Here is a 25420-nt window from a genome sequence, read left to right as displayed (position 1 = left end):
GATCACATTTGAAGAGGCTGGTAGGCTCTGTAACAACATAGCACACAATGGGGTAAAAGTTGCACCCCTGGGGGGCAGGAGGGGCCCAAATTTGCCCCAATGAAGTACTATGGTGTAGGACAGCCCATGAAATGGGCTGTCCTACACCATAGTAAGCGATATTCTATTGAACATAACTCTGGATCACATTTGAAGAGGCGGGTAGGCTCTGTAACAACATAGCACACAATGGGGTAAAAGTTGCACCCCTGGGGGGCAGGAGGGGCCCAAAGTTGCCCCAATGAAGTACTATGGTGTAGGACAGCCCATGAAATGGGCTGTCCTACACCATAGTAAGCGATATTCTATTGAACATAACTCTGGATCACATTTGAAGAGGCTGGTAGGCTCTGTAACAACATACCACACAATGGGGTAAAACTTGCACCCCTGGGGGGCAGGACCGGCCCAAAGTTGCCCCATTCACGTACTATGAAACCGCATTTGTATTGAACATAACTCTGGATCACAGTGTCATAGAGACAAGGGGGCGGGCTCATTTTACTCAGACGACCAATCAGTCTCTCAGGATCATTGTGAAGCTTTCAAGCCACGCCCTAGCAACCATTTAGAGCTCCTTAGCAACAAGCTCCATAGACTTCCATTGAAAGACATCAAAGGGATATCTCAGGATATAAGTGTCATAGAAACACGAGGGTTGGCTCGTTTGACTCGGGGCAGCAAACAGCCAATCCCCAATCACCTCAACACTTCCTAGCCCCTCCCTAGCAACCATTGTCGAGTACCTTAGCAACCAAAATCCAGACAGGGATATCTTCCATTCTGAATGTCAAAGAGACGTGGGAGTTGGTTTATATCATTCATACTGACAAGCAGCCTTTGGAGTTTCATGATTGGCAGCTGCCAAGCCAATCCCTAGCAACAAAAGAGAGTACCCTAGCAACCATTTTGCAAGACCTATATCTCTGCATCAAAACATCGTATAGAGATGGGGGTTGGTTTATACATTCACACTGACTTTGGAGCTTTATGATTGGCAGCTGCCAAGCCACTCCCTAGCAACCAAACAGATTACCCTAGCAACCGTTTTGCAAGGCGTATATCTCTGCATCAGAACATCGTATAGAGATGGGGGTTGGCTCTTTTGACTCATGCTAGCAAACAGGACTTGCTACATGCTACACATGCTAGCAGTGAATAGCTACATGCTAATTTTGATTAGCTAAGTGCTAAATCATGCCAAGAAAATGCTACAAACACCACAGTAACCATCTGTGACAACTACCAACCACCTAGTAACAACATAGCAACTACCCAGAATACCCTAGCAACTGCGTAGCAACGCCCTAGCAACCACAAAAATACCATGGCAACTGCCTAGCAACGCCCTAGTAACCACCCAGAACACCCTAGCAACTGCCTAGCAACCGCCTAGCGACCACCCAGAACACCCTAGCAACCGCCTAGCAACCACCCAGAACACCCTAGCAACCACCCAAAACAACCTAGCAACCGCCTAGCAACCACCCAGAACACCCTAGCAACCGCCTAGCAACCACCTAGAAACCGCCTAGCAACCACCCAGAACACCCTAGCAACCGCCTAGCAACTGCCTAGTAACCACCCAGAACACCCTAGCAACCGCCTAGCAACCACCCAGAACACCCTAGCAACCGCCTAGCAACCACTCAGAACACCCTAGCAACCACCTAGAAACTGCTTAGCAACCATCCAGAACACCCTAGCAACCGCCTAGCAACCACCTAGAACACCCTAGCAACCGCCTAGCAACCACCCAATACACCCTAGCAACCACCCAGAACACCTTAGCATCTTCATAGCAAACTCCAAGAACACCCTAGCAACCGGGTCATGTTTTTTGCCACTGCAAGCACCATTCACATTTTCTTCTGGAAATGTACGTTCTAGTTATTATTATTATTCTTATTCCGCCGCTTTTTTGACGCGCTACTCCTCCCGCAGCTTTTGTCACAGACCCCTGAATGAGGTGTCAAAACGTGCGGCCTATTCGGGAATGGTGTGCTATGACGTTTATAAGCGATCGGGGGTGCGGTGGTCGCCCCAGGGGCGAAAAAGTCGACAAAAAAACGCATAGACTTAACATTACGTCAAACTTTGACGAGTCATAGCTCAGAGTTGGGATTTCGTAGAAATGTGAAATTTACCACATTTGGAGAGGCTGGCAGGCTCTGTAAGAACATACCTCACAATGGGGTAAAAGTTGCACCCCTGGGGGGCAGGAGCGGCCCAAACTTTTCCTATTGACTTAACATGGTGTAGGACGTCCCATGAAATGGAGAGAGAGAGAGAGAGTAAGCGATTTTGTATTGAACATAACTCTGGCTCACTGTGTCATAGAGACAAGGGGGCGGGCTCATTTTACTCAGACGACCAATCAGTCTCTCCGGATCATTAGGAAGCTATCAGGCCACGCCCCTAGCAACCATTTAGAGCACCTTAGCAACAAGTTCCATAGACTTCCATTGAAAGAGATCAAATGGATATCTCTGGATAGAAGAGTCATAGAAACATGAGGGTGGTCTCGTTTGACTCGGGGCAGCAAACAGCCAATCATGAATCACATCAACACTTCCTAGCCCCTCCCTAGCAACCATTGTCGAGCACCTTAGCAACCAAAATTCACAGACTCATAGCTCAGAGCAAGGATGTCGCAGAAACGTGTAATTTGGCACATTTAAAGAGACTGGCAGGCTCTGTAAGAACATACCACACAATGGGGTAAAAGTTGCACCCCTGGGGGGCAGGAGGGGCCCAAAGTTGCCCCAATGAAGTACTATGGTGTAGGACAGCCCATGAAATGGGCTGTCCTACACCATAGTAAGCGATATTCTATTGAACATAACTCTGGATCACATTTGAAGAGGCTGGTAGGCTCTGTAACAACATACCACACAATGGGGTAAAAGTTGCACCCCTGGGGGGCAGGACCGGCCCAAAGTTGCCCCAATGAAGTACTATGGTGTAGGACAGCCCATGAAATGGGCTGTCCTACACCATAGAAACCGCATTTGGATTGAACATAACTCTGGATCACAGTGTCATAGAGACAAGGGGGCGGGCTCATTTTACTCAGACGACCAATCAGTCTCTCAGGATCATTGTGAAGCTTTCAAGCGACGCCCTAGCAACCATTTAGAGCTCCTTAGCAACAAGCTCCATAGACTTCCATTGAAAGACATCAAAGGGATATCTCAGGATATAAGTGTCATAGAAACATGAGGGTGGGCTCGTTTGACTCGGGGCAGCAAACAGCCAATCCCCAATCACCTCAACACATCCTAGCCCCTCCCTAGCAACCATTGTCGAGCACCTTAGCAACCAAAATCCAAAGAGGGATATCTTCCATTCTGAATGTCACAGAGACGTGGGAGTTGGTTTATATCATTCATACTGACAAGCAGCCTTTGGAGTTTCATGATTGGCAGCTGCCAAGCCACTCCCTAGCAACAAAAGAGAGTACCCTAGCAACCATTTTGCAAGACCTATATCTCTGCATCAAAACATCGTATAGAGATGGGGGTTGCTTTATACATTCAAACTGACTTTGGAGCTTCATGATTGGCAAATGCCAAGACACTCCCTAGCAACCAAACAGATTACCCTAGCAACAGTTTTGCAAGACGTATATCTCTGCATCAGAACATCGTATAGAGATGGGGGTTGGCTCTTTTGACTCATGCTAGCAAACAGGACTTGCTACATGCTACACATGCTAGCAGTGAATAGCTACATGCTAATTTTGATTAGCTAAGTGCTAAATCATGCCAAGAAAATGCTACAAACTCCATAGTAACCATCTGTGACAACTACCAACAACCTAGTAACACCATAGCAACTACCCAGAATACCCTAGCAACTGCCTAGCAACGCCCTAGCAACCACCCAGAACACCATAGCAACTGCCTAGCAACACCCTAGCAACCACCCAGAATTCCCTAGCAACCGCCTAGCAACCACCCAGAACACCCTAGCAACCACCTAGCAACCACTTAGAACACCCTAGCAACCACCCAGAACACCCTAGCAACCACCCAGAACACCTTAGCATCTTCATAGCAAACTCCAAGAACACCCTAGCAACCGGGTCGTGTTTTTTGCCACTGCAAGCACCATTCACATTTTCTTCTGGAAATGTACGTTCTAGTTAATGGTGCTTGCCTATGGCAAAGCAACATTAGTGTTATCTCACATACTTATTATTCTTCTTTTTATTAATGGTGCTTGCCTATGGCAAAGCAACATTAGTGTTATCTCACATACTTATTATTCTTCTTTTTATTAATGGTGCTTGCCTATAGGCAAAGCAACATTAGTGTTATTGCTCATACTTATTATTTTTTTTTTTATTATTATTATTATTCCACACAAAGTTCGGCGCGTAACTCGCCCCGCACCGTTTGTCACAGACCCCTGAGTGAGGTGTCAAAACGACCGGCTCATTGAGGAGAGGTGTGCTATATCTTTTCTAAGCGATCGGGTGTACGATGTTTGCACAGCGGACGAAAAAGCAGCCAAAAAAGTCCCATTGACTTAACATTGCGGAATTTTCAGAAATTCAAATCCCAACTGTCATTTTTCACACACACAGACACAAAGGGCCTGACACCCCTGCATGTCTCCCCCTCTCTCTCCCTCAGAGGATTTATATTATCCAGCAGCCAATAAGTAATGGCCTAAAATCTTCATAGCCACACCATAGCAACCAGTACAGCACCCTAGCAACCATAGGCTATAGGCACGAGGCCGCAGGCCTCGTGCATTCATTATAATGCACTCGTTTAATAGAGATTTTAAATACTCTATAAAAACTCACTCGTAGGCGGCCTCGTGCCTAACCTTAGCCCTAACCCCATAGTAACCATCTGTGGTGCCCTAGCAACCACCCAGAACACCCTAGCAACCATAAGCTATAGGCACGAGGCCGCAGGCCTCGTGCACTCATTATAATGCACTCGTTTAATAGAGATTTTAAATACTCTATAAAAACTCACTCGTGCCTAACCTTAGCCCTAACCCCATTGTAACCATCTGTGGTGCCCTAGCAACCACCCAGAACACCCTAGCAACCATAAGCTATAGGCACGAGGCCGCAGGCCTCGTGCACTCATTATAATGCACTCGTTTAATAGAGATTTTAAATACTCTATAAAAACTCACTCGTAGGCGGCCTCGTGCCTAACCTTAGCCCTAACCCCATAGTAACCATCTGTAGCAACCACCCAGAACACCCTAGCAACTGCCTAGCAACCACCCAGAACACCCTAGCAACCACCCAGAACACCCTAGCAACTGCCTAGCAAACGCCTAGCAACCACCCAGAACACCCTAGCAACCACCTAGCAACCGCCTAGCAACCACCCAGAACACTCTAGCAACCGCCTAGCAACCGCCTAGCAAAACTCACTTGTAGGCACCTACGGCCTCGTGCCTAACCTTAACCCTAACCCCAGGAGATGCAGATATACACTAAGAGCCTAGCACCCTAGCAACTGCCTAGCAACCACCCAGAACACCCTAGCAACCGCCTAGCAACCACCCAGAACACCCTAGCAACTGCCTAGTAACCACCTACAACACCCTAGCAACTGCCTAGCAACCACCCAAAACACCCTAGTAACCACCCAGAACACCCTAGCAACCAACCCAAAACATGAATAAGCCATATCTCAGCAGCAGAACATCGTACAGACATGGTTGTTGGCTCGTATGCAATCATGTACCACACTCTAGCAACCGAGTGGTGAGTTTTGCCACTGCAAGCACCATTCACATTTTCTTCTGGAAATGTACGTTCTAGTATTATTATTATTCTTCCACACAAAAGTTTGGCGCGTAACTTGCCCCGCACCGTTTGTCACAGACCCCTGAGTGAGGTGTCAAATCGACCGGCCCATTGAGGAGAGGTGTGCTATATCTTTTCTAAGCGATCGGGTGTACGATGTTCGCGCAGCGGACAAAAAAGCGGCCAAAAAAGTCCCATTGACTTAACATTGCGGAATTTTCAGAAATTCAAATCCCAACTGTCATTTTTCACACACACAGACAAAAAGGGCCTGACACCCCTGCATGTCTCCCCCTCTCTCTCCCTCAGAGGATTTATATTATCCAGCAGCCAATAAGTAATGGCCTAAAATTTTCATAGCCACACCATAGCAACCAGTTACAGCACCCTAGCAACCATAGGCTATAGGCACGAGGCCGCAGGCCTCGTGCACTCATTATAATGCACTCGTTTAATAGAGATTTTAAATACTCTATAAAAACTCACTCGTAGGCACGAGGCCGCAGGCCTCGTGCACTCATTATAATGCACTCGTTTAATAGAGATTTTAAATACTCTGCGGCCGAGTGCCCAACTTTAGCCCTAACCCCATAGTAACCATCTGTGAAAACTACCAACCACCTAGTAACACCATAGCAACCACCAAAAATACCTTAGCAACCGCCCTGAACACCCTAGCAACTGCCTAGAAATGTCCTAGCAATCACCCAAATACCCTAACAACCACCCAGAAAACCTTAGCAATTGCCTAGAAACCACCCGGAACACCCTAGCAACCACCCAAAATACCTTAGAACTCCCTAGCAACACCATAGCAACCACCCAAAACACCTTAGAACACCCTAGCAACCACCCATAACACCCTAACAACCACCCAAAATACCTCAGAACTCCCTAGCAACACCATAGCAACCACTCAAAATACCTTAGAACTCCCTAGCAACACCCAAAATACCTTAGAACTCCCTAGCAACACCATAGCAACCACCCAAAACACCTTAGAACACCCTAGGAACCACACATAACACCCTAGCAACCACCCAAAAAACCTTAGAACTCCCTAGCAACACCATAGCAACCACCCAAAATACCTAAGAACTCCCTAGCAACACCATAGCAACCATCCATAACACCCTAGCAACCACCCAGAACACCATAGTAACCACCCAGAACACCCTAGCAACCGCATAGCAACCACCCAGAATACCCTAGCAACCACCTAGCATAACCTTAGCCCTAACCCCATAGTAACCATCTGTGGTGCCCTAGCAACCACCCAGAACACCCTAGCAACCACCATTGAACATAACTCTGGATCACATTTGAAGAGGCTGGTAGGCTCTGTAACAACATACCACACAATGGGGTAAAAGTTGCACCCCTGAGGGGCAGGACAGGCCCAAAGTTGGCCCATTGACTTACTATGGTGTAGGACAGCCCATGAAATGGGCTGTCCTACACCATAGAAACCGCATTTGTATTGAACATAACTCTGGATCACAGTGTCATAGAGACAAAGGGGCGGGCTCATTTTACTCAGACAACCAATCAGTCTCTCAGGATCACTGTGAAGCTATCAAGCCACGCCCTAGCAACCATTTAGAGCACCTTAGCAACAAAATCAATAGACTTCCATTGAAAGACATCAAATGAATATCTCTGGATAGAAGTGTCATAGAAACATGAGGGTTGGCTCGTTTGACTCGGGGCAGAAAACAGCCAATCCCGAATCACCTCAACACCTCCTAGCCCCTCCCTAGCAACCATTGTCGAGTACCTTAGCAACCAAAATCCAGACAGGGATATCTTCCATTCTGAATGTCACAGAGGCATGGGAGTTGGTTTATATCATTCATACTGACAAGCAGCCTTTGGAGTTTCATGATTGGCAGCTGCCAAGCCACTCCCTAGCAACAAAACAGAGTACCCTAGCAACCATTTTGCAAGACCTATATCTCTGCATCAAAACATCGTATAGAGATGGGAGTTGGTTTATACATTCACACTGACTTCGGAGCTTCATGATTGGCAGCTGCCAAGCCACTCCCTAGCAACCAAACAGATTACCCTAGCAACCGTTTTGCAAGGCGTATATCTCTGCATCAGAACATCGTATAGAGATGGGGGTTGGCTCTTTTGACTCATGCTAGCAAACAGGACTTGCTACATGCTACACATGCTAGCAGTGAATAGCTACATGCTAATTTTGATTAGCTAAGTGCTAAATCATGCCAAGAAAATGCTACAAACACCATAGTAACCATCTGTGACAACTACCAACCACCTAGTAACACCATAGCAACTACCCAGAATACCCTAGCAACTGCCTAGCAACCACCCATAACACCCTAGCAACTGCCTAGCAACCATCCAGAACACCCTAGCAACTGCCTAGCAACCATCCAGAACACCCTAGCAACCACCCGAACAACATGAATAAGCCATATCTCAGCAGCAGAACATCGTACAGATATGGTTGTTGGCTCGTATGCAATCATGTACAACACTCTAGCAACCGGGTCGTGTTTTTTGCCACTGCAAGCACCATTCACATTTTCTTCTGGAAATGTACGTTCTAGTTTAAACTGTTATTGTGAACATGCACTGTATTTATGATTAGGACTCATAATGAAGATTTACTTCATCTTCCATTAGATATGCGTCAGTTTCACTAAACGGCCCAACGCGCTCGCTGGCGCGACATTTAAGGGATGGATATTTGCTTCAAGTGATAGGCTTGGTGAGTGAAATTATATTTGTATTATCTTTCTGTATATGTATCATTTTATTTAGATTTTCTATCTAAAAGTGACCAAAAAGATTTAACTCCAGCACCATCGGTGTCGCCAAACTGCTCCGTCTCCAAAATTTCGTACGCATGGGTCAGAGTTTGCATGCAGGTGCGCACATTTTCCCGTCAAGTTTGTTTTTATAAATCACAACTTATGCGTCGGACATGGTGTACGCCTCTTTCAGGGCCTGTTTTTTGCGTGCGCAACGGTTATAAATGAGGCCCCTGGTCATGTGACCTTTCACACTAGTCACATGACAATGATACATTTTAATCAAGACAATCTATTTTTTCTTTAAAAAGTTGAATTTCTTGCCCAAAGCCAATAACAACACTTTTAGAGCTTCCAGAAATAAGAAAAAATATGCAGTCACAATTGTGACCGTGGGATTAAACGGGGTTAATTTCAGTGGTACTGGTGGATTTCCGTGGGAAATTCAAGCATGTCTTTGCTTCATTACGTCACATCTGTACACATAAAGAAGGAGTCCCGGGCTTCTGGCTAGTAGGTATTATGCATAGTATATTGCGTGTGAGGATGTTGAAGGTGGATATTTATAGCCTTTTCTCACAGCACTTGAAATAATTAGACTTATGGCGGATTCAGAATTGTTCAAACGACAATCATCAGGTGAGAACTAGACTTCGGACTTTGGAGTGGCTAGAGAAAAAAAGAGACTGCAACCGGGCCCATGCAAAAACAAGGATAAACATCGGCAGGGCTTTTGAAAGATTGCGAGAACTCTGTGTTTTGAAGGGGTTCAAAACGGACGCAGAGACGTCTTTTTTTCTGCTGGACAGGTAAGACATTTCAATAGTTCAATCGTGCAACAGTAGCACACTTGTTCGCTTAGGCACAACAAAGGAAACTCCGTAACTGTGAATTTTCTCGTTTTGCTATTATGGTAAATATGAATTATTTTGTGCTAGCTATGAGAGGGAGCAATTCACCTCTACTCCAAGAAAACCAAACCCACCTCCTCCATTGTCAAGTATTGGAGCTGAATCAGATCGGTAAATTGAAAATGTTCCTGTTGTAAGATGTTAGCGGAATTGTTTTATGTAAAACACGTTTATGCATGGCAGGGATTTTATGTAAAACACGTTTATGCATGGCAGGGATTCAGTTCATACACTGTTTATTTCATAGCACTATGATTGTTATTTGTTTGTACATGTTAACTGCTCTACTAGGATGGTCCATCTATTCTTTACATTGTACGGTCTCCAGTAGGAGTCCTGTCTTTCATTTGATTATATTATATTATTATTACCAAATGTAAGGTCTTTTCACACATACCGTAACTTGTATTAAAAACTAGACTGAAGGCTATGCTACATGACTATCTTCAATAAGCTGTCTCCCTTTGAACTTTGGTCCAGCACATGATTTTTACGTATTATAAGCTAGAATTTATTTTAAAACACTGATGATCCACTCCATGAGTGCTCAGCTAAATTCAATAAATCTAACAAGTGACATTTAATTGTTTCATTACAGCTTTACTATGATAATTAGCGAGAAGTCGTTGCAAATTGATGACAATCAAGCTAATGACCTGATTAACACTGTGTAAGTAAAAATATAGTTTATGGTACTATATATTTAGCAGCTAGTTATTTAGGTTTACCCATACTCACAGTCAATCCTGTTTATTCATCTTTTACAGAGTATAGATTGGGATTATGAAATGGTTATGCCGTCAAAATATGGGGATGTCGATGACAGTTCAGATGAGGAATATGTGCCACCTTTATGTTTGCGGTATGTTCTTTTTATTGGTTATGAATTTAAAACAAAAACGTGACATTTATTTCAGTTCTGATGCAGGAAATTGTCAGGGATGTGAACGCAGAGGATTCGTGCAACAATTTATTAGGCACAACAGAAAATCCAATAAACATCCAACGTGTGACGTGACACACACGTGAACAGAAAGCTGGTGTAACAAACAACTCCAGAGCCGTCCGTACAGAAACCTGCGGACACAGACTGTGGAGACCACCTCAGGTGCAATGCCCAAACGGGACGTGGAACGAGACAGCTGAAAGACTCCTCGTCTAGGCGTTCTGAGCACAGCAGTGGAAGAAGGTAAAACACCAAGAGACAAAGATACACAACACAGGCATCCGTACATGAACAAAAGCACGAAATCTACTGACAACACAGGGCAGACACAGCAGAGAATATAAGGGAGGAAAGGAACAAGCGACAGGTGAGGGCAATCAGCTGATTGAATAATCAGCGCTGATTGCCCAGGTCACGAGCTGCAGAAAATGACAGGACAACACAGACAACAGGGAAGCCGATGAAACATCCTGAATCGTGACAGAAATGCTAAATAGTGTGATTTTTTTTTTTTTTTTTTTTCAGAATGAGTGGTTCACAAAGTATTCCTTTCAACATTAAGGAGTTCCCTGTGATTGGGCTTGATGAAACTGTGCATGACAAAGTGGATTGTACGGAGTCTGTTGATGAGCCCTTCACTGAGCAGGAACATATTCTTTGTGAATATGACCTTGTGGGAAAGCATGCTTCTATTGTCTATGATGACAATTTGAAACTGCTTGGAAATGTTCTTCAGTTTCCATTGAACGCGTGTACTTTCAAAGAACAAACCCTAAATATAAAATGTGATGCTCCTCCACCCTTCACAATGAAACTAACTTCAAGAGGAACTGCTACAGTCTTACAATGGGTAATATTGCTGGTTGTTTTCTTGTAACTATTAATTCACACAGAGTAGGTCTAACGAATGAGAAGAGGAAGCAAGATGCAAGTAAAAGCTCTTAATTGTATATAGTTTATAAGGGAGGTCAAAGTCCAGAACAGACAGGCTAGCGGCGCAGGGACCCCGATGGCCAGATGAACCCGGTGAGTGGAAGTGCAGCAGTGCGGTGAGATGAATCCAGTGAAGAGAATAATCCAGAATAAATCAACAGGAAAAAGGAAGGCACAGGACTCGAGCCGCAGACTGGAACACTACTGGGACACCACAAACAACGATCTGACAAGGAGATGAGAAAGTGGTGAGCATATATAGGGTGATGAGATGATCAGCAGCTGGTGACGGGAGTGATGAGCTTGATTGCTGATGAGTGCTAATGAGCCGGCACGCCCACACGATCAGTACACACACACACACACACACACACACATACACACACATACAACAACAGAACATGAGACAAGAAAGAGACAAAGGATTTATATACCGTGAAAAGTGTAGTTTTTTGTGTCTAGTATCTGTAAAACCACTTTATTCTATCTTAAAAATATATCTAAATTACGTCATATGCTCTCAATGAATAATGCAGAACAATTAGTTCATGCGTTTATGACCTCAAGGCTAGATTATTGTAATGCTCTACTGGGTGGTTGCCCTGCACGCTTAATAAACAAACTACAGCTAGTCCAAAACGCAGCAGCTCGAGTTCTTACCAGAACCAGGAAGTATGACCATATTAGCCCCGTTCTGTCAACACTGCATTGGCTGCCTATTAAACATCGTATAAATTTTAAAATATTGCTGATCACTTACAAAGCACTAAATGGTTTAGCTCCGCAGTACTTGAGCGAGCTCTTAACACATTATAGTCCTTCACGTCTATTGCGATCACAAAATTCCGGCCAGTTAATAACACCTAGAATATCAAAATCAACTGCTGGCGGTAAATCCTTTTCCTATTTAGCACCAAAACTTTGGAACAGTCTTCCTAACATTGTCCGGGAAGCAGACACACTCTGTCAGTTCAAATCTAGACTAAAAACACATCTCTTCGGCCCAGCATACACAACACATTATAGACTTCTATAATTCAATGTTAGGCTGCATAGTTTAGAACAGCCGGGACCGGGAACACTTCCCGTAAATCCTGATGTACTTGGTACATCATAAGAAGGATGGCGTCTACGCTAATATTAGTCTCTCTGTCTATCCCGAGGTTTACCGCTGTCCACCGGAACCAGGCCGTATCCAGATCTGATGAAGGACCAGTGCCAGGACACGACGACGGCGCTGACCTGAAGTGTCAACCAGTCTCTCCTCCTCTCCACTCCGACTTCAACCAACCGGAACTGGACAAATACTCTGATTCATTCTGACTTCTGACCTGTAATGCTCCTGAATCATAATCATACACTGTTTGCTCGTTGGCCAGAGGAGAACTTGCCCCCGACTGAGCCTGGGTTCTCCCAAGGTTTTTTTCTCCATTCTGTCACCTGATGGAGTTTTGGTTCCTTGCCGCTGTTGCCTTACCTTCTGGCTTGCTTAGTTGAGGACATTTAATATTCAACAATATTATAGATCTGCCTTAAAGGTGGACGATGATGAAATTGTTTTTTGTATTATTTTCATGTTATCACTGTGAAGCTGCTTTGATACAATCTGTATTGTAAAAAGCACTATATAAATAAAGGTGACTTGACTTGACTTGACTCGACAAGATAAGACCATCTTCTGTACCTTGTCTGGGTTGAGCATAATTGTGCTGCGGAACACTCTCCATCTGTTGGCAAGTATGCCGAACCCATTTTCCACCACTTTGCGTTCTCGAGAAAGTCTGTAGTTAAACACTGTCTGCTGATGATCCAACTGGCGAAAGGGTTATAGCTTCATGAGGTCAGTGATCAAAAGGATATGCATCATCTCCAAGCAACATAAAGGGGACTTCTATATTAGAGCCTGGCAGATGTTTGGCTTCAGGGATATTAAGGAGGCCCCTGTCAAGAGCTTGCTTGAAGTCTGACTCGGCGAAAACTCCAGCATTTGATGCTCTGCCCTGTGCTCCTACACTGACATACCGAAACTGGTAATTGGCATCAACAACTGCCATCATCAGCACAGAGAATCGTCCTTTGTAATTTTGGAAGGTGCTTCCACTATGTGCTGGTGGCTGAATGTTTATATGTTTCCCATCAATTGCGCCAATGCAGTGGGGAAACTGCCACTTTCAGCCATTCCTCTTCTGTATTGGGAGTCTGAAATAATAGTGAAATGTCAGGTCAATTTCAAAATAATGTGAAGATATAATTTGCAGATCAATTTCATCTGAAGCATTTATCTTTTTAATTTTATCATTTATTTCTATAATATCTGTAGCTTGTGGTTTTAGTGTTTGTTTTATTATTCATAACACAATAGTAAATAAGTGTAAACATTTTATAATGTCTATTATATTGAAAAAGAGAAATACAACGTTATCTTAATTTTAAATGGATAGCAATATATTTAATCCTGTTTGGCAACTTGAAAAATAGGTTTTACAGTTTTTCTGAATTGCTAAAACACATTTCTTGACACCATCACTCAGTTTCTCAAAACGTTAAACACAAAACCAAATTTTCAAACTATATTTACAGAACCTCTGACTCCTTTGGCAAAATCAAACAATTGCCTCAAAACCATACTATCTGTGCTCAAAATCAAACAATGTTACTGTCCTCTGTGTGGTTATCAACAATCTTTAAAATATTGTCTTCTGTGTTCAGAAGAAAAAAGAAACTCATACAGGTTTGGAACAAAATAGTGGCAAGTAAACAATGAAAATTTTTAGTTTTGGGGTGAACTAACCCTTTAAATATTATTATTAAGAACGGTTTTGTTGTATTGTAGTTTTATTGGTGTCATGCATACTTTTAGACATTAAATAAGCTTACCTTCAGGTAGTCATTGGCAAGAGTGTGGTGCAGGGCTTCACATGTTTTACTCACAATCTTGGAATTTGTGGACTCTCCAACCCTGAACTGGTAACTTAAGGATGCAAATGATTCTCCTAAAGGAAAAAAAGGATTAATTACCTTAACAGTAAAAGTAAACGTGATATACACAGCAACCTTCAATATGAACAACAAACCTGTTGCCAAAAATCTGAGTGTTACTGCCAATCTCTCTTTGGCAGTAATGGCCAATCTCCATTTGGAGTCATGTCTGGTTATTATTAGTGGGACCACTTTATTGAGAATAAATTCGAACTCTTCTGCATTCATTTGAAGAAGCCCGCTGAAATCTGCTGTTATCTACATGTCAAAATAATGATACAAATTAAGTCAAAGTAGTTATAGACAAGTACCCTAATTGTGTGTATCCTCCTTAACGGTTCACTGATTTGTTAAGCTCAGGCTACGGTATCAACAGTTCTGTGTAATTCTAACATATCTTCAAACATTCTCTAATAACATCAAATAGTCATGAACTGTAAGAAACTCAGAGTATAAAAACAATGATTTAAAGTTTATTTAACAAGGCAATTTCAAAGACAAATATATCTATTTTCCAAGAGACACTTGAGTCAAGTCAAGTCAAGAATATTTGTATAGCGCTTTTCACAATACAGATTGTATCAAAGCAGCTTCACAGTATTAAATTAAAATAATAATAAAACGTCCATGTTTGGTAATGCTAATCAATAGTATTATTGATTGATTAATTAAATTGAATATCTGATGGAGTTTTTGAAACGAAAAACTCCATCAGGTGACCTAATGGTGACCTATAACTCCATCAGGTGACCTAAAACTCCATCAGGTGACCTAATGGAGAAAAAAAAAAAACTTGGGAGAACCCAGGCTCAGTCGGGGGCCAGTTCTCCTCTGGCGGTTATGAACTAGAGGCTGGATTTAACTGTAAGATTTAAAAAAATATATATATGAATGCCTGGCTGAATAGATGCGTCTTTAGTCTAGTTTTGAACTGGGAGAGCGAATCTGAGCAACGAACAGTATCAGTGTTACGTTCCCCAGCTCCGCTGTTTGTTTATATGAGTTTGAATGTCTCTTCCCTTGCTCTTAATTACAGATGAGCCACACCTGAGCGCAGCCTACTCAAGCTACAAAAGGTTTCCGGAACCACACCTGAGGGCGCACACAGAGCCTGAGAACAGAGTCGATGCACTGCCGTGCTTTCTGTCTTTAGAACGTTTGCAGTCCACCCCGGGAATCAAAGGCGTTCCGCGTTTGGATTTATGTCTTTATTTGTGAACCTACCGAACATTTGATCACCGACCTATTTAATAAACATACCCCTATTTATTTGATGCGAGCTGGTCTGTGTGCTTTTCTCCTTTATGTTAAGGATGGTGCCCGTCCGCCCGTAACAATCAGGAAGGCTATTCCAGAGTTTTGGAGCTAAATGTGAAAATGCTCTCCCTCCTTTGGTGGACTTGGATATCCTAGGTATAACCAAAAGCCTCAAATTTAGCGATCTTAAAGAGCGCGATGGATTATAGGGCGATAGAAGATCCGTTAAATAGACTGGAGCTAAGCCGTTTAGGGCTTTATAAGTCAGTAACAATACCTTATAATTAATACGGAACTTTATAGGTAACCAGTGTAGTGATGATAAGATCGTGTTATATGATCATATTTTCTTGATCTGGTAAGAACTCTAGCGGCTGCATTTTGGACTAACTGTAGCTTGTTTATTGAGGATGCAGGACAACCAGCTAATAGAGCATTACAGTAATCTAGTCTCGAGGTCATGAATGCATGAACTAACTTTTCTGCATCAGAAACTGATAGCATATTACGTAGCTTAGCAATGTTTCTAAGGTGGAAAAAAGCAGTTTTTGTAACATGAAATATGATTTTTAAAAGACAGGTTGCAGTCTAGTATGACACCTCTACTGTAGAGGATAAAGTAGCAGGACATCCTACTATGTTAAAGTTGTATTGTGAGAGGTTTTGTGGGCGGTTTTTTGAACCGATAAGTAGTACCTCTGTCTTGTCTGGATTTAATAAAAGACTTGAGACCAACAATTATTTAAAAAAACAGCAGTGTGATTGTGACCATTACTCACCTCTAGTTCACTATGTAACATGTACAGACCATGTTCCCGCCATCTCCACGACTTCACCCAAACCCTTTTCTTTTTTTTCTCCGTGAATTTTCTGCGAAAATCATTCCAAACACTATCATCGCAATTTCTTCCTGCATATTACCCGTCATGCTTATTCTGAAGTCACGCGTGATTTCCTGTGTTTACAGTCGAGACTGGTTGAAAATCTGTTCATGTGTGCTGTCTTTGTCACATCATGGCACACCACACACTATAGGAGCAAAACTGTTAAATCTAGGATTTTTTTGTCCTCATGTTTGTCTATCACATTTCGCAAATCTTATAAGATGTAAAAAAATCTTTTGGTGTGTACCCAGCATTAAGTAGCTTTCTCAGCAGCAAATGAGCCAGCCAAGTGTGTTCAGATGGGTTATTGAACCAAATAACCGGTTTGACATGAACAAATTAATCCTACAGGCAGAGTTGAAATTCAGCTTTTCCGAACCAAACAAGCCAGTTTTTTTCTGTCAAAGGTTTCCGGGGACAACTGTGCTCAAAAGATGTGACATTTAGGAGAGACGACACTCCAGTATAAACTTTAAAAAATATATATATTACACCAAGAAATTAACATGACAACATATTCAATATATCAGTAGTGCAAATCAATGTATGGATAAACGTATGGAGTAGTTAGTACAAATGCATGAATGCTTAAAAGAAACAAAAATCCACAAAACTGAAGCGTGGATCTGTCAAACCGCTTTAGCAACAGCTTAGCAGCGGCCCTGACTAACAATCGCTTGTTACCCCTTTTCCACCAAGGCAGTGCTGGTGCCGGTTCGGAGCCGGTGCCTACTCGCGAACCAGTTCTTTCTGTTTCGACAGCAAAGAACCGGTTCTCGGCCAGGAAAATTGGTTCCAAAGCGGCACCAACTCTTTGCTGGACTAGAACCGTTCTTTTGCCACGTCATGCTGGGGGCGGGGTTATTGTGAGCAACAACTCGACGGTGACCGCCGGCGCCATTGCTAAAAACACAGCGCTTGCAAACGTTAGTAGAAATTATTGCTGAAAGATGGAAACTAAAGCGAAACAGTGGTCAGTGGAGGAGACAAATTGTTTGTTGGCGGTATGGTCCTCGGCAGAGGTACAGAAAAAAAATCTAAGGTGCTTCAAGAACAAAACCTGTGTTCGAGCAAATCCAGAGGGAGATGGCTGCAGCGGGGTTTAACAGAACCATTGAGCAGACCAATAACAAGTTAAAAAAACTAAAAAAGGATTACAGGGACCAAAAGAAGGAGTTGGGTCGAAGTGGTAATGGACGGCCACGTTGTAGAAATCCTCATTTTGAGGTTCTGGACTCCTCCTCGGCGACAGACCAGCGTGCCAGATCACCGGGGCATTAAATTCGGCCACTGCCATGTTTGAAACTATGATGGATGAGACGCCTCTGCAGGGTATTGCCAACAGCTTTACTGATTCCGGTAAGATTAACTTTTCTAATGTTTTACCTTTGTTACAAACCAACTAGCGCTATACATTTCTTATCTGTTTGTTTAGCTACAATGCTACTTAGTAGCTGTGCTTGCTTGACCAATCAGCTAGATAGCATGCTATTGTTAAGTAAGTAAGTATTACATGTCTACCTACCAAATAAATCAATAATTTAACACAACATATTGATTTAAAAAAGAGTATTGATTTAAAAACGATTATATTACCTATTAACCTAACTGCGTCCATAGCAACGCACTGTTTTGCATGGCAACGGTCTGTTATCCGTTATTACCGTTTGTGATTAAAGGATTAGTTCACTTTTAAAGTGAAAATTCTGTAATCATATACTCACCCTTAAGTTGTTTTAAACCTGTATGAATTTCTTTCCTCTGCTGAACACAAAGGAAGATATTTAGAAGAATGTCAGTAACCAGACAGTTTTTGGTTCCCATTGACTTCCATAGTATATTTTTTTCCTACTATGGAAGTCAATGGGAACCAAAAACTGTCTGGTTAATGACATTCTTCTAAATATCTTCCTTTGTGTTCAGCAGAGAAAAGAAATTCATACAGGTTTGAAACAACTTAAGGGTGAGTATATGATGACAGAATTTTCATTTTAAAAGTGAACTAATCCTTTAAAACAGGGTCTTATTTTTTTGTTGTTTTTAGAGTTGTTGGGTATTGATGACAGTGAATCTGACCGGGAGCTACCACTACCACTCCACTGCCGCTCACCAGTACCGTCTTGCAGCTCAGCAGCTGAAAGCTCATCATCTGCTTCTTCCAGTCAGCAGACCAGAAAGGGTTAGGATTGTTATCATCAAGAAACTGAAATATATTACTCTTCATTAAATGTGAATACATTTGCATGAAGTGCCCAATGAACCAGTGGTAGTGTAACGTTAGGGATATGATAGTAGACATATGATATATGGTGTATCAGTGTAGTAATACTGTATAATATAATATTATTTTGCTAATATGTTGCATTGACTCTTGTGTTTTATTATTTACAATTGCAAAATACACAAGCAAGATCTGTGTTAATTGTAGTGGGGTTTTTTTTTGTGCACAGGCAAAAGGAAACAAGACATGAATGGGGAGCTGCTGGAATATTTCGAGAGGTCTGATGAAAGTTTCCTGCTGCACTTGCAAGGACATGAACGATACCTTGATAAAGAAAATGGATGCAGACTCAACTGCTATGCTTGGACTCATGGAGCGTATGGTCATGGTGATGGAGAGGCAATCCCACTGATGACTGCTACTAAATCAAAGAAACCATGTTGCACACTGCACTGTACACACTGTAATATTTAAAATACTTTAAAGTTTTTGCATAGTGTATTTTTTTTTTCAATAAACGTTTTCTACAAAAACTAGTCTGCTGTAGTATAATTAATCAACACTAAAACAAATGCAAGTTTAAATAATTGTTTTTATTTACATTTGTGCAGATTAAGCACTGCTGAATTTCAGGAAACCAGAAAGAGAGAACTATTAACTCAGCAAGTATGTTACATCTGATGTTATGGCAGTTTAAATATTTAACAAAAATACAGCGCAGGTAGAATTACAATAAATTAAGAAAAAAATAAATCAGTCATCTCCTCTACAAAAGTACTGTATTAACGCAGCTCTGATGTCAGCCCCTTCTTGATTACCATGTTCAGGTACCGCCTGGACAGGAGGCTGAATGTTTATAGGCCTGTCTTGATGCTCCTCTTTAAAGTTGTCCCTATGTTCCTCACAAATGTTGTGAAGCACACAGCAGCCGAGTGTCATTTGCTTGCTCAGCTCCAGCCTGCAGTCGTTTATTTTTAGGAGGCACCTCCATCGCCCTTTAAGCACCTCTTTGCTTGGTCCTCTGCTTTTCACCATTTACATAATAATAGGTCATATTATCCATAAACATGGTCTTAATTTCCACTGCTATGCCGATGACACTCAACTTTACATCAGCACAAACCCCTCCTCACAGCTCCCACCCTCACAACTTGTCAACTGCTTGGAGGATCTCAAATCATGGATGACCACAAACCTACTCAAACTCAACAGCAACAAGACAGAACTCATGGTGGTGGCCCCTGCACCACTGCTTAGGAAAGTTGGAGAACTGGCCCTGGTTGTGGATGGCTGCTCCATTTCTCCATCTCCTGAGGTGCGCAACCTGGGCGTCATCCTGGACTCATCTCTCTCCTTCCGGTCCCACATCAACAACATCACTAAGTCTGCCTTTTACCACCTCAGAAACATCTCACGACTCCGGCCTTCACTCACACATTCAGTAACTGAGACTCTCATCCATGTCTTCATCACCTCCCGTCTGGATTACTGCAATGGTGTCCTGTCTGGACTGCCCACTAAGGTTCTTAGCAGACTCCAGTATGTCCAGAACTCAGCTGCCAGGGTTCTAACCCACACAAAGCCTTGGCAGCATATCACTCCCATTCTTCAACAGCTCCACTGGTTGCCAATTAAGTCACGCATCACCTACAAGATCCTTCTGCTCACCTACAAATCTCTCCATGGACTCTCACCACAATATATCACAGATCTCCTCCACCCCTACACTCAGTCACGTTCCCTGCGATCCTCTGACAAGGACTTGCTGGACACACCCCGCACCAGGTTACGGACTTTTGGGGACAGGGCTTTCTCTGCCAATGCTCCCAGACTCTGGAACAGCCTACCCCTCCACGTCTGCTCTGCCCCATCCCTGCTCATGTTCAAAATGCACCTCAAAACATTTATTTTCTCCAAGTCCTTTGATTCCTAAACCCCTACCCTTCCCTATTTTTGTTAAGCGACCTTGGGTGCTATGAAAGTGCTATATATGTCACGGTTCATGAATTCATTGTTTCCTCCTTGTCTCGTGTTATGTTGTTATGTGTGTGTGTGGATGGGCGTGACCGACCCATTCAGCACTGATCAGTCTCCAGCTGATTTCACTCACTCACTCCAGATGCAGCCAATCTACTCTCCTATATATACTCACAGTTTTCTCATCTCACTTGTCAGATCGTTGTATGAGGTTCTCTGTGTGTTTGGTCCTGTTCCTGCTTGGTGTTCCAGTCCGTGTCCGTGTTCCTGTTCGGTGTTCCTGTGGATTGGTTTGTGTCAAGAGTTTGTCTTCACCTTCACCAGCGCACCTCGTCTCTGCACTCTTCTGACCATCGAAGTCCCTGCGTCACAATCCTGTTTCTCCGGGAGATTCTTCTTTACATCTTAATAAATACATTCTGAGTTACTTGCAACATTGCTTCCGTGAGAGGGGCGCGGCAAGATGGCGGCCATGGTGGATGTTATTTCTTAGCTGCGAAAGCCTTGGGGTGTTTTATTCCAAATATCCGTGAAGGGAGAAATTCATTTACGCAATTTTATAGACTATGCTGCATGTATTTTAAGTTGGATTACTATAGAGGATAGATTTTGAAATCATTCCCCCTCAATTCTTGGATATTGATCTCCTCTCACAAAATGAAGCCGAGTGCTGTTAAGAGCTCTGATGGTGCCATTAAACGATCGGTGGAGACCAGGAAAAGTCAAGAAGAAGGGATAAGCAGTGAGATTGAGATGGCAGATCACTCGTCGTACTCCATCGTGAAAGATAGTCTGCATGTACCACTCCCAGATACGCCAGAAAAACCTTGTTCCAAAAAAAAGAAAGACGAACCGTCGCTTCTTGAGATGCAAGATAATATTGTAAATCTCTTATCCAGAAAAATTAATGAGAGTTCGGGGCACCTGGAGAATCTGATTCGGGAAAATACGCTCAGCATTGGAACCTTGAAAAAGTCAATTGACTTCGCGCTGAATGAAGTTAAAGACTTGAAAGATGAAATGAAAGTGGTGAAAGAACTCACTAAATCGCACGAGCAGAAAGTTGCTGAGCTTGAACGAAAAGTTAATGAAGCAGAAAGATATCGAAGAAGATGGAATCTGAGGCTCCACGGTGTTCCCGAGAAAACGGATGAAAATCTCAAGCATCAGGTAATTGGAATTTGCGGTTCAGTTGCTCTGGAATTAAAGGAGAGATGCCAGGTCGATGTGGACATTGTTCATAGACTGGGTCGGAAAGAACAAGGAAGAGGCCCAAGAGCGACGATAATTCAGTTCACGAACAGGTCTACTCGGGATCTACTCTGGAAAAGAGCGAAGAACTGTGAATTCCTTCAAGCACAGCGTTTACGGTTTACAGAAGATTTGACGGCGCTGGATGTGGAGAGACGAAAGGTCCTGTGGCCCATGGTGAAAGATGCCAGAGAGAAAGGTCGTAAAGCTTATTTTGTGGGGAGCAGAGCCTTTGATGATGGCGTTGAAATTTTCCCCAAATAAAGGTTTGGTTTTGTTGGTCTCTGACCTAATATTTCAATTGAGGATTTGTGAATAAGAATGATCGAGGGGGAATGAGAAAAAAAAAAAAAAAAAAAAAGAATTTCCCAGGTAAAATTATAAACGAATAAGGAATGTGCACCCTTTTGAGTTACATATACCTAAGCTTTTAAGAGTTTTTCTTTCTTTCTTTCTTCTGTAGTTGTGTTCATTAAAAGTTCATGTCTTTATCTTTTTGTTCTTTCAATGTGAGGGGTATTCGAGATTTAACTAAACGAAAGGCTGTTTTTTTGTATTGCAAGAGATTCAATGTAGATTTTTATTTTTTACAAGAGACTCATGCTTGTTCTTCAGATGTGAATTTTTGGAAGTCTCAGTGGGGCAGCGAAATCTGGCATTCTTTTGGAAGTAATCACTCAGCAGGATCACAAAATTATTTATCTTCTCATTAAAATGAATAACGAAACATCATATAAAAGTTCTAAGACTTATTGGAAGTTTAATAATAGATTATTAGAAATTGAAAGTTTTCAACATGAAATTAAGAAAATAATACAAACATATTGGAATGAAGCTAAACGAACGAATTTATACTGTAAAAATTGGGAGCTCATGAAGTTTCAGATTAGAATTAGTGCAATTAATAAAGGCAAAGAAGTTGCCAAATCTAATAGATTAAAGGAAGAGGAAATTATTGAAGCTATTTGTAACATTACTAATAATGACAGTGATGGGAACTCTAATTTGTTAACGAATTTGCAGGCTGAGTTAGATAAATTATATATAATCAAGGCAAAAGGTTCATTTGTTAGATCACGAAGACGTTGGTTGAAGGAAGGAGAAACTAATTCCAGATACTTTTATAATTTGGAGAAAAGGAATGGAGAATATATTAATGGCCATGAAACACAGGACTCTATTATTATTTCAAAGTATGTATCTGATTTTTATGGTAAATTATATTCCAGCAATGCATGTTCTGCAGACAAAATAGAGGATTTTTTAAAGCCCCTTAAACAAAACATAACTTGTATTGATGAAGATTTTAAAGCTCTTTGTGATAGCGAAGTATCCACTTTAGAGATAAAAACAGCTATAAAAAAACTTAAATTAAACAAGTCCCCGGGTAATGATGGCTTAACTGCTGAGTTTTTTAAAACATTTCAAGATGATCTAACCAAATTTCTGCTAATGGTCTTTAAAGAGTCTATTGATCAGGAAGCTTTGCCACCCTCTATGACACAAGGTCTAATATCATTAATTCCAAAGCCTGATAAAGACCTATCGTCACTAGATAATTGGCGACCTATTACATTAATAAATAATGATAGTAAAATTATTGCTTCCATATTTGCTGAAAGGTTAAAATTAGGATTAGAACTTATTATTGATGAGGGGCAGTCAGGTTTTATAAAAGGTAGACATATTTGTAATAATATTAGACTTGTATTAGATCTTATAGATTATAACGAAATTATTAATGAAAATAGTTTTAGTCTGTTTGTCGATTTTTACAAGGCCTTTGATACAATTGAACATGACTTTATTTTTAAAACTCTAACATTTTTCGGTTTTGGGAACAAATTTCAAAAAGTAATTAGAACCCTATATAATAAGATTAATAGCTCTGTAAAATTGGCATATGGAACTTCTCATAGATTCGAAATTAAAAGTGGAATTCGACAGGGCTGTCCGATTAGTCCATTGCTTTTTTTGTTGGTTACACAAATCATGGCCATTCATATTAAGAAGGACAATTTTCGTGGTATCAAAATAGAAGATACAGAAATTAAATGCACACAATTAGCGGATGACACTACTCTTTTCTTAAGAGATTATACTGAAATTGAAAAAGCAATAAAGTGTTTGCAGTTATTTTCTTCTGTATCTGGTCTTTCCCTGAATATTAATAAATGTGAACTTATGGCTCTAGGTGCATGTGACTTTACCACAATATGCAATATTCCTGTAAAAGAAGTTGTCAAATATTTAGGTATTAAGATATCAAAAAATCAGGAAGTTAGGAATGAGCTAAATTTTACTCCTATAATTCAAACATTTGAAAAGAAACTGAATTCTTGGCTGATGAGAGATATCTCTATAACTGGTCGTGTGTTATTGGTTAAAGCTGAAGGTTTATCCAGGTTGGTTTATAATGCTCAAGTGTTAGAGGTACCCCCCTCACTAATTAAAAGTATAGACACTAAACTCTTTAAATTTATTTGGAAGAACAAATCACATTATATTAAAAAAGAAAATATTTGTAGATCAAAAGTTAATGGAGGATTGAATGTTTTGGATTTTAAGACCTCTAATACGATATTTAAAATAAAATGGCTTCAAAATTATTTAAAGAATAAACAAAGTATATGGTATACGGTACCTAATTATATCTTTCAAAAAGTAGGTGGTATAGAATTTATACTAAAATGTGATTATGATGTGATATGATGATAGGATTAGAAACAAATAAATTTTTTTTGAAAATTGGTTCGTAAAGGGAATTATTTGGGTTAAACAGTTGATAAAAAGTGATGGTGTCTTATACAATTATAATGAGTTTGTTCATATATATAACTTTTCAGTTGATCCTGTCCAATATTTTTTGGTTTTACATGCAATTCCCAAGGAAATTTTGAGATTATTGGAAGGTCATAATAATTGTTCTCTTCAAACAACAGTAGAAGAATTTACTTCTTGTATTAAATTGCAGGGTAAGGATTTCACAAGTTCTGGATGTAATAATATTTTTTTGCCGTCCCTTCTTCAATCTAAATGTATACTTGCTGTTACTATTCACTGGAATTCTTTATTTAAGAAACATATTGAGTGGAGTAAAGTTTGGATGACACCTCACAAGTATTGCATTACAAACAAAGTAAAAGAGGTTTCATATAAAATTTTCCATCGAGTTTACCCAGTTAAATCACTTGTGGTACAACGTTTTAAAGTGAACATTGAAGATATTTGTGCTTTTTGTAAAACCACCCCTGAGACTATTAAGCATTTATTTTGGGAATGTCCTAAGACCCAAATGTTTTGGAAAGAACTTAGTAAGTACTTGCAAAGTAAAGTTATGATTCCTGTTAACTTTGAAGAAATTGATGTAATGTTAAAGTGTTTCTCATTTGAGGGTGAAAAAAACATTTTGTTTATTTTTGATTTAATTGTTATAATTTCCCGTTACTACATT

At 41.3% G+C, this 25420-nt stretch overlaps 1 protein-coding gene across 3 annotated transcripts; it reads left to right on the top strand.

The window, feature by feature from the left end:
* Positions 1–10470: 10470 nt before the first annotated feature.
* Positions 10471–19250, top strand: LOC307003903 (uncharacterized protein). Of its 3 annotated transcripts, XM_079622793.1 has the most exons (4): positions 10471–10707; positions 15413–17876; positions 18562–18696; positions 18968–19250. In XM_079622793.1, the coding sequence occupies exons 2-4, from the start codon at positions 17813–17815 to the stop codon at positions 19210–19212; spliced, it is 444 nt and encodes a 147-aa protein (XP_079478919.1). In that variant the 5' UTR covers positions 10471–10707; positions 15413–17812; the 3' UTR covers positions 19213–19250. The 3 variants fall into 3 exon arrangements, 2 of the variants coding, with proteins under 2 accessions (XP_079478919.1, XP_079478918.1); XR_013798873.1 differs by lacking the exons at positions 15413–17876; positions 18562–18696; positions 18968–19250 and adding exons at positions 10990–11314; positions 11420–11766; XM_079622792.1 differs by lacking the exon at positions 10471–10707 and having other exon boundaries at positions 13047–17876.
* Positions 19251–25420: the final 6170 nt, after the last annotated feature.

The sequence above is a fragment of the Phoxinus phoxinus genome, assembly GCF_949152265.1.
Source record: "Phoxinus phoxinus genome assembly, chromosome: 9".
Taxonomy (NCBI): domain Eukaryota; kingdom Metazoa; phylum Chordata; class Actinopteri; order Cypriniformes; family Leuciscidae; genus Phoxinus; species Phoxinus phoxinus.
Note: the sequence above shows the minus strand (reverse complement) of the source record. Positions and strands in the feature narration are given on the sequence as shown.

Bases quoted from the DNA above. Each gene is read 5' to 3' on its own strand.
- LOC307003903 (XM_079622793.1), top strand. From the start codon at position 17,813: ATGTTTGAAACTATGATGGATGAGACGCCTCTGCAGGGTATTGCCAAC. The intron at 17,877-18,561 runs GTAAGATTAACT...TGTTGTTTTTAG, and splicing joins CAACAGCTTTACTGATTCCG to AGTTGTTGGGTATTGATGAC. The intron at 18,697-18,967 runs GTTAGGATTGTT...TTTTGTGCACAG, and splicing joins CAGTCAGCAGACCAGAAAGG to GCAAAAGGAAACAAGACATG.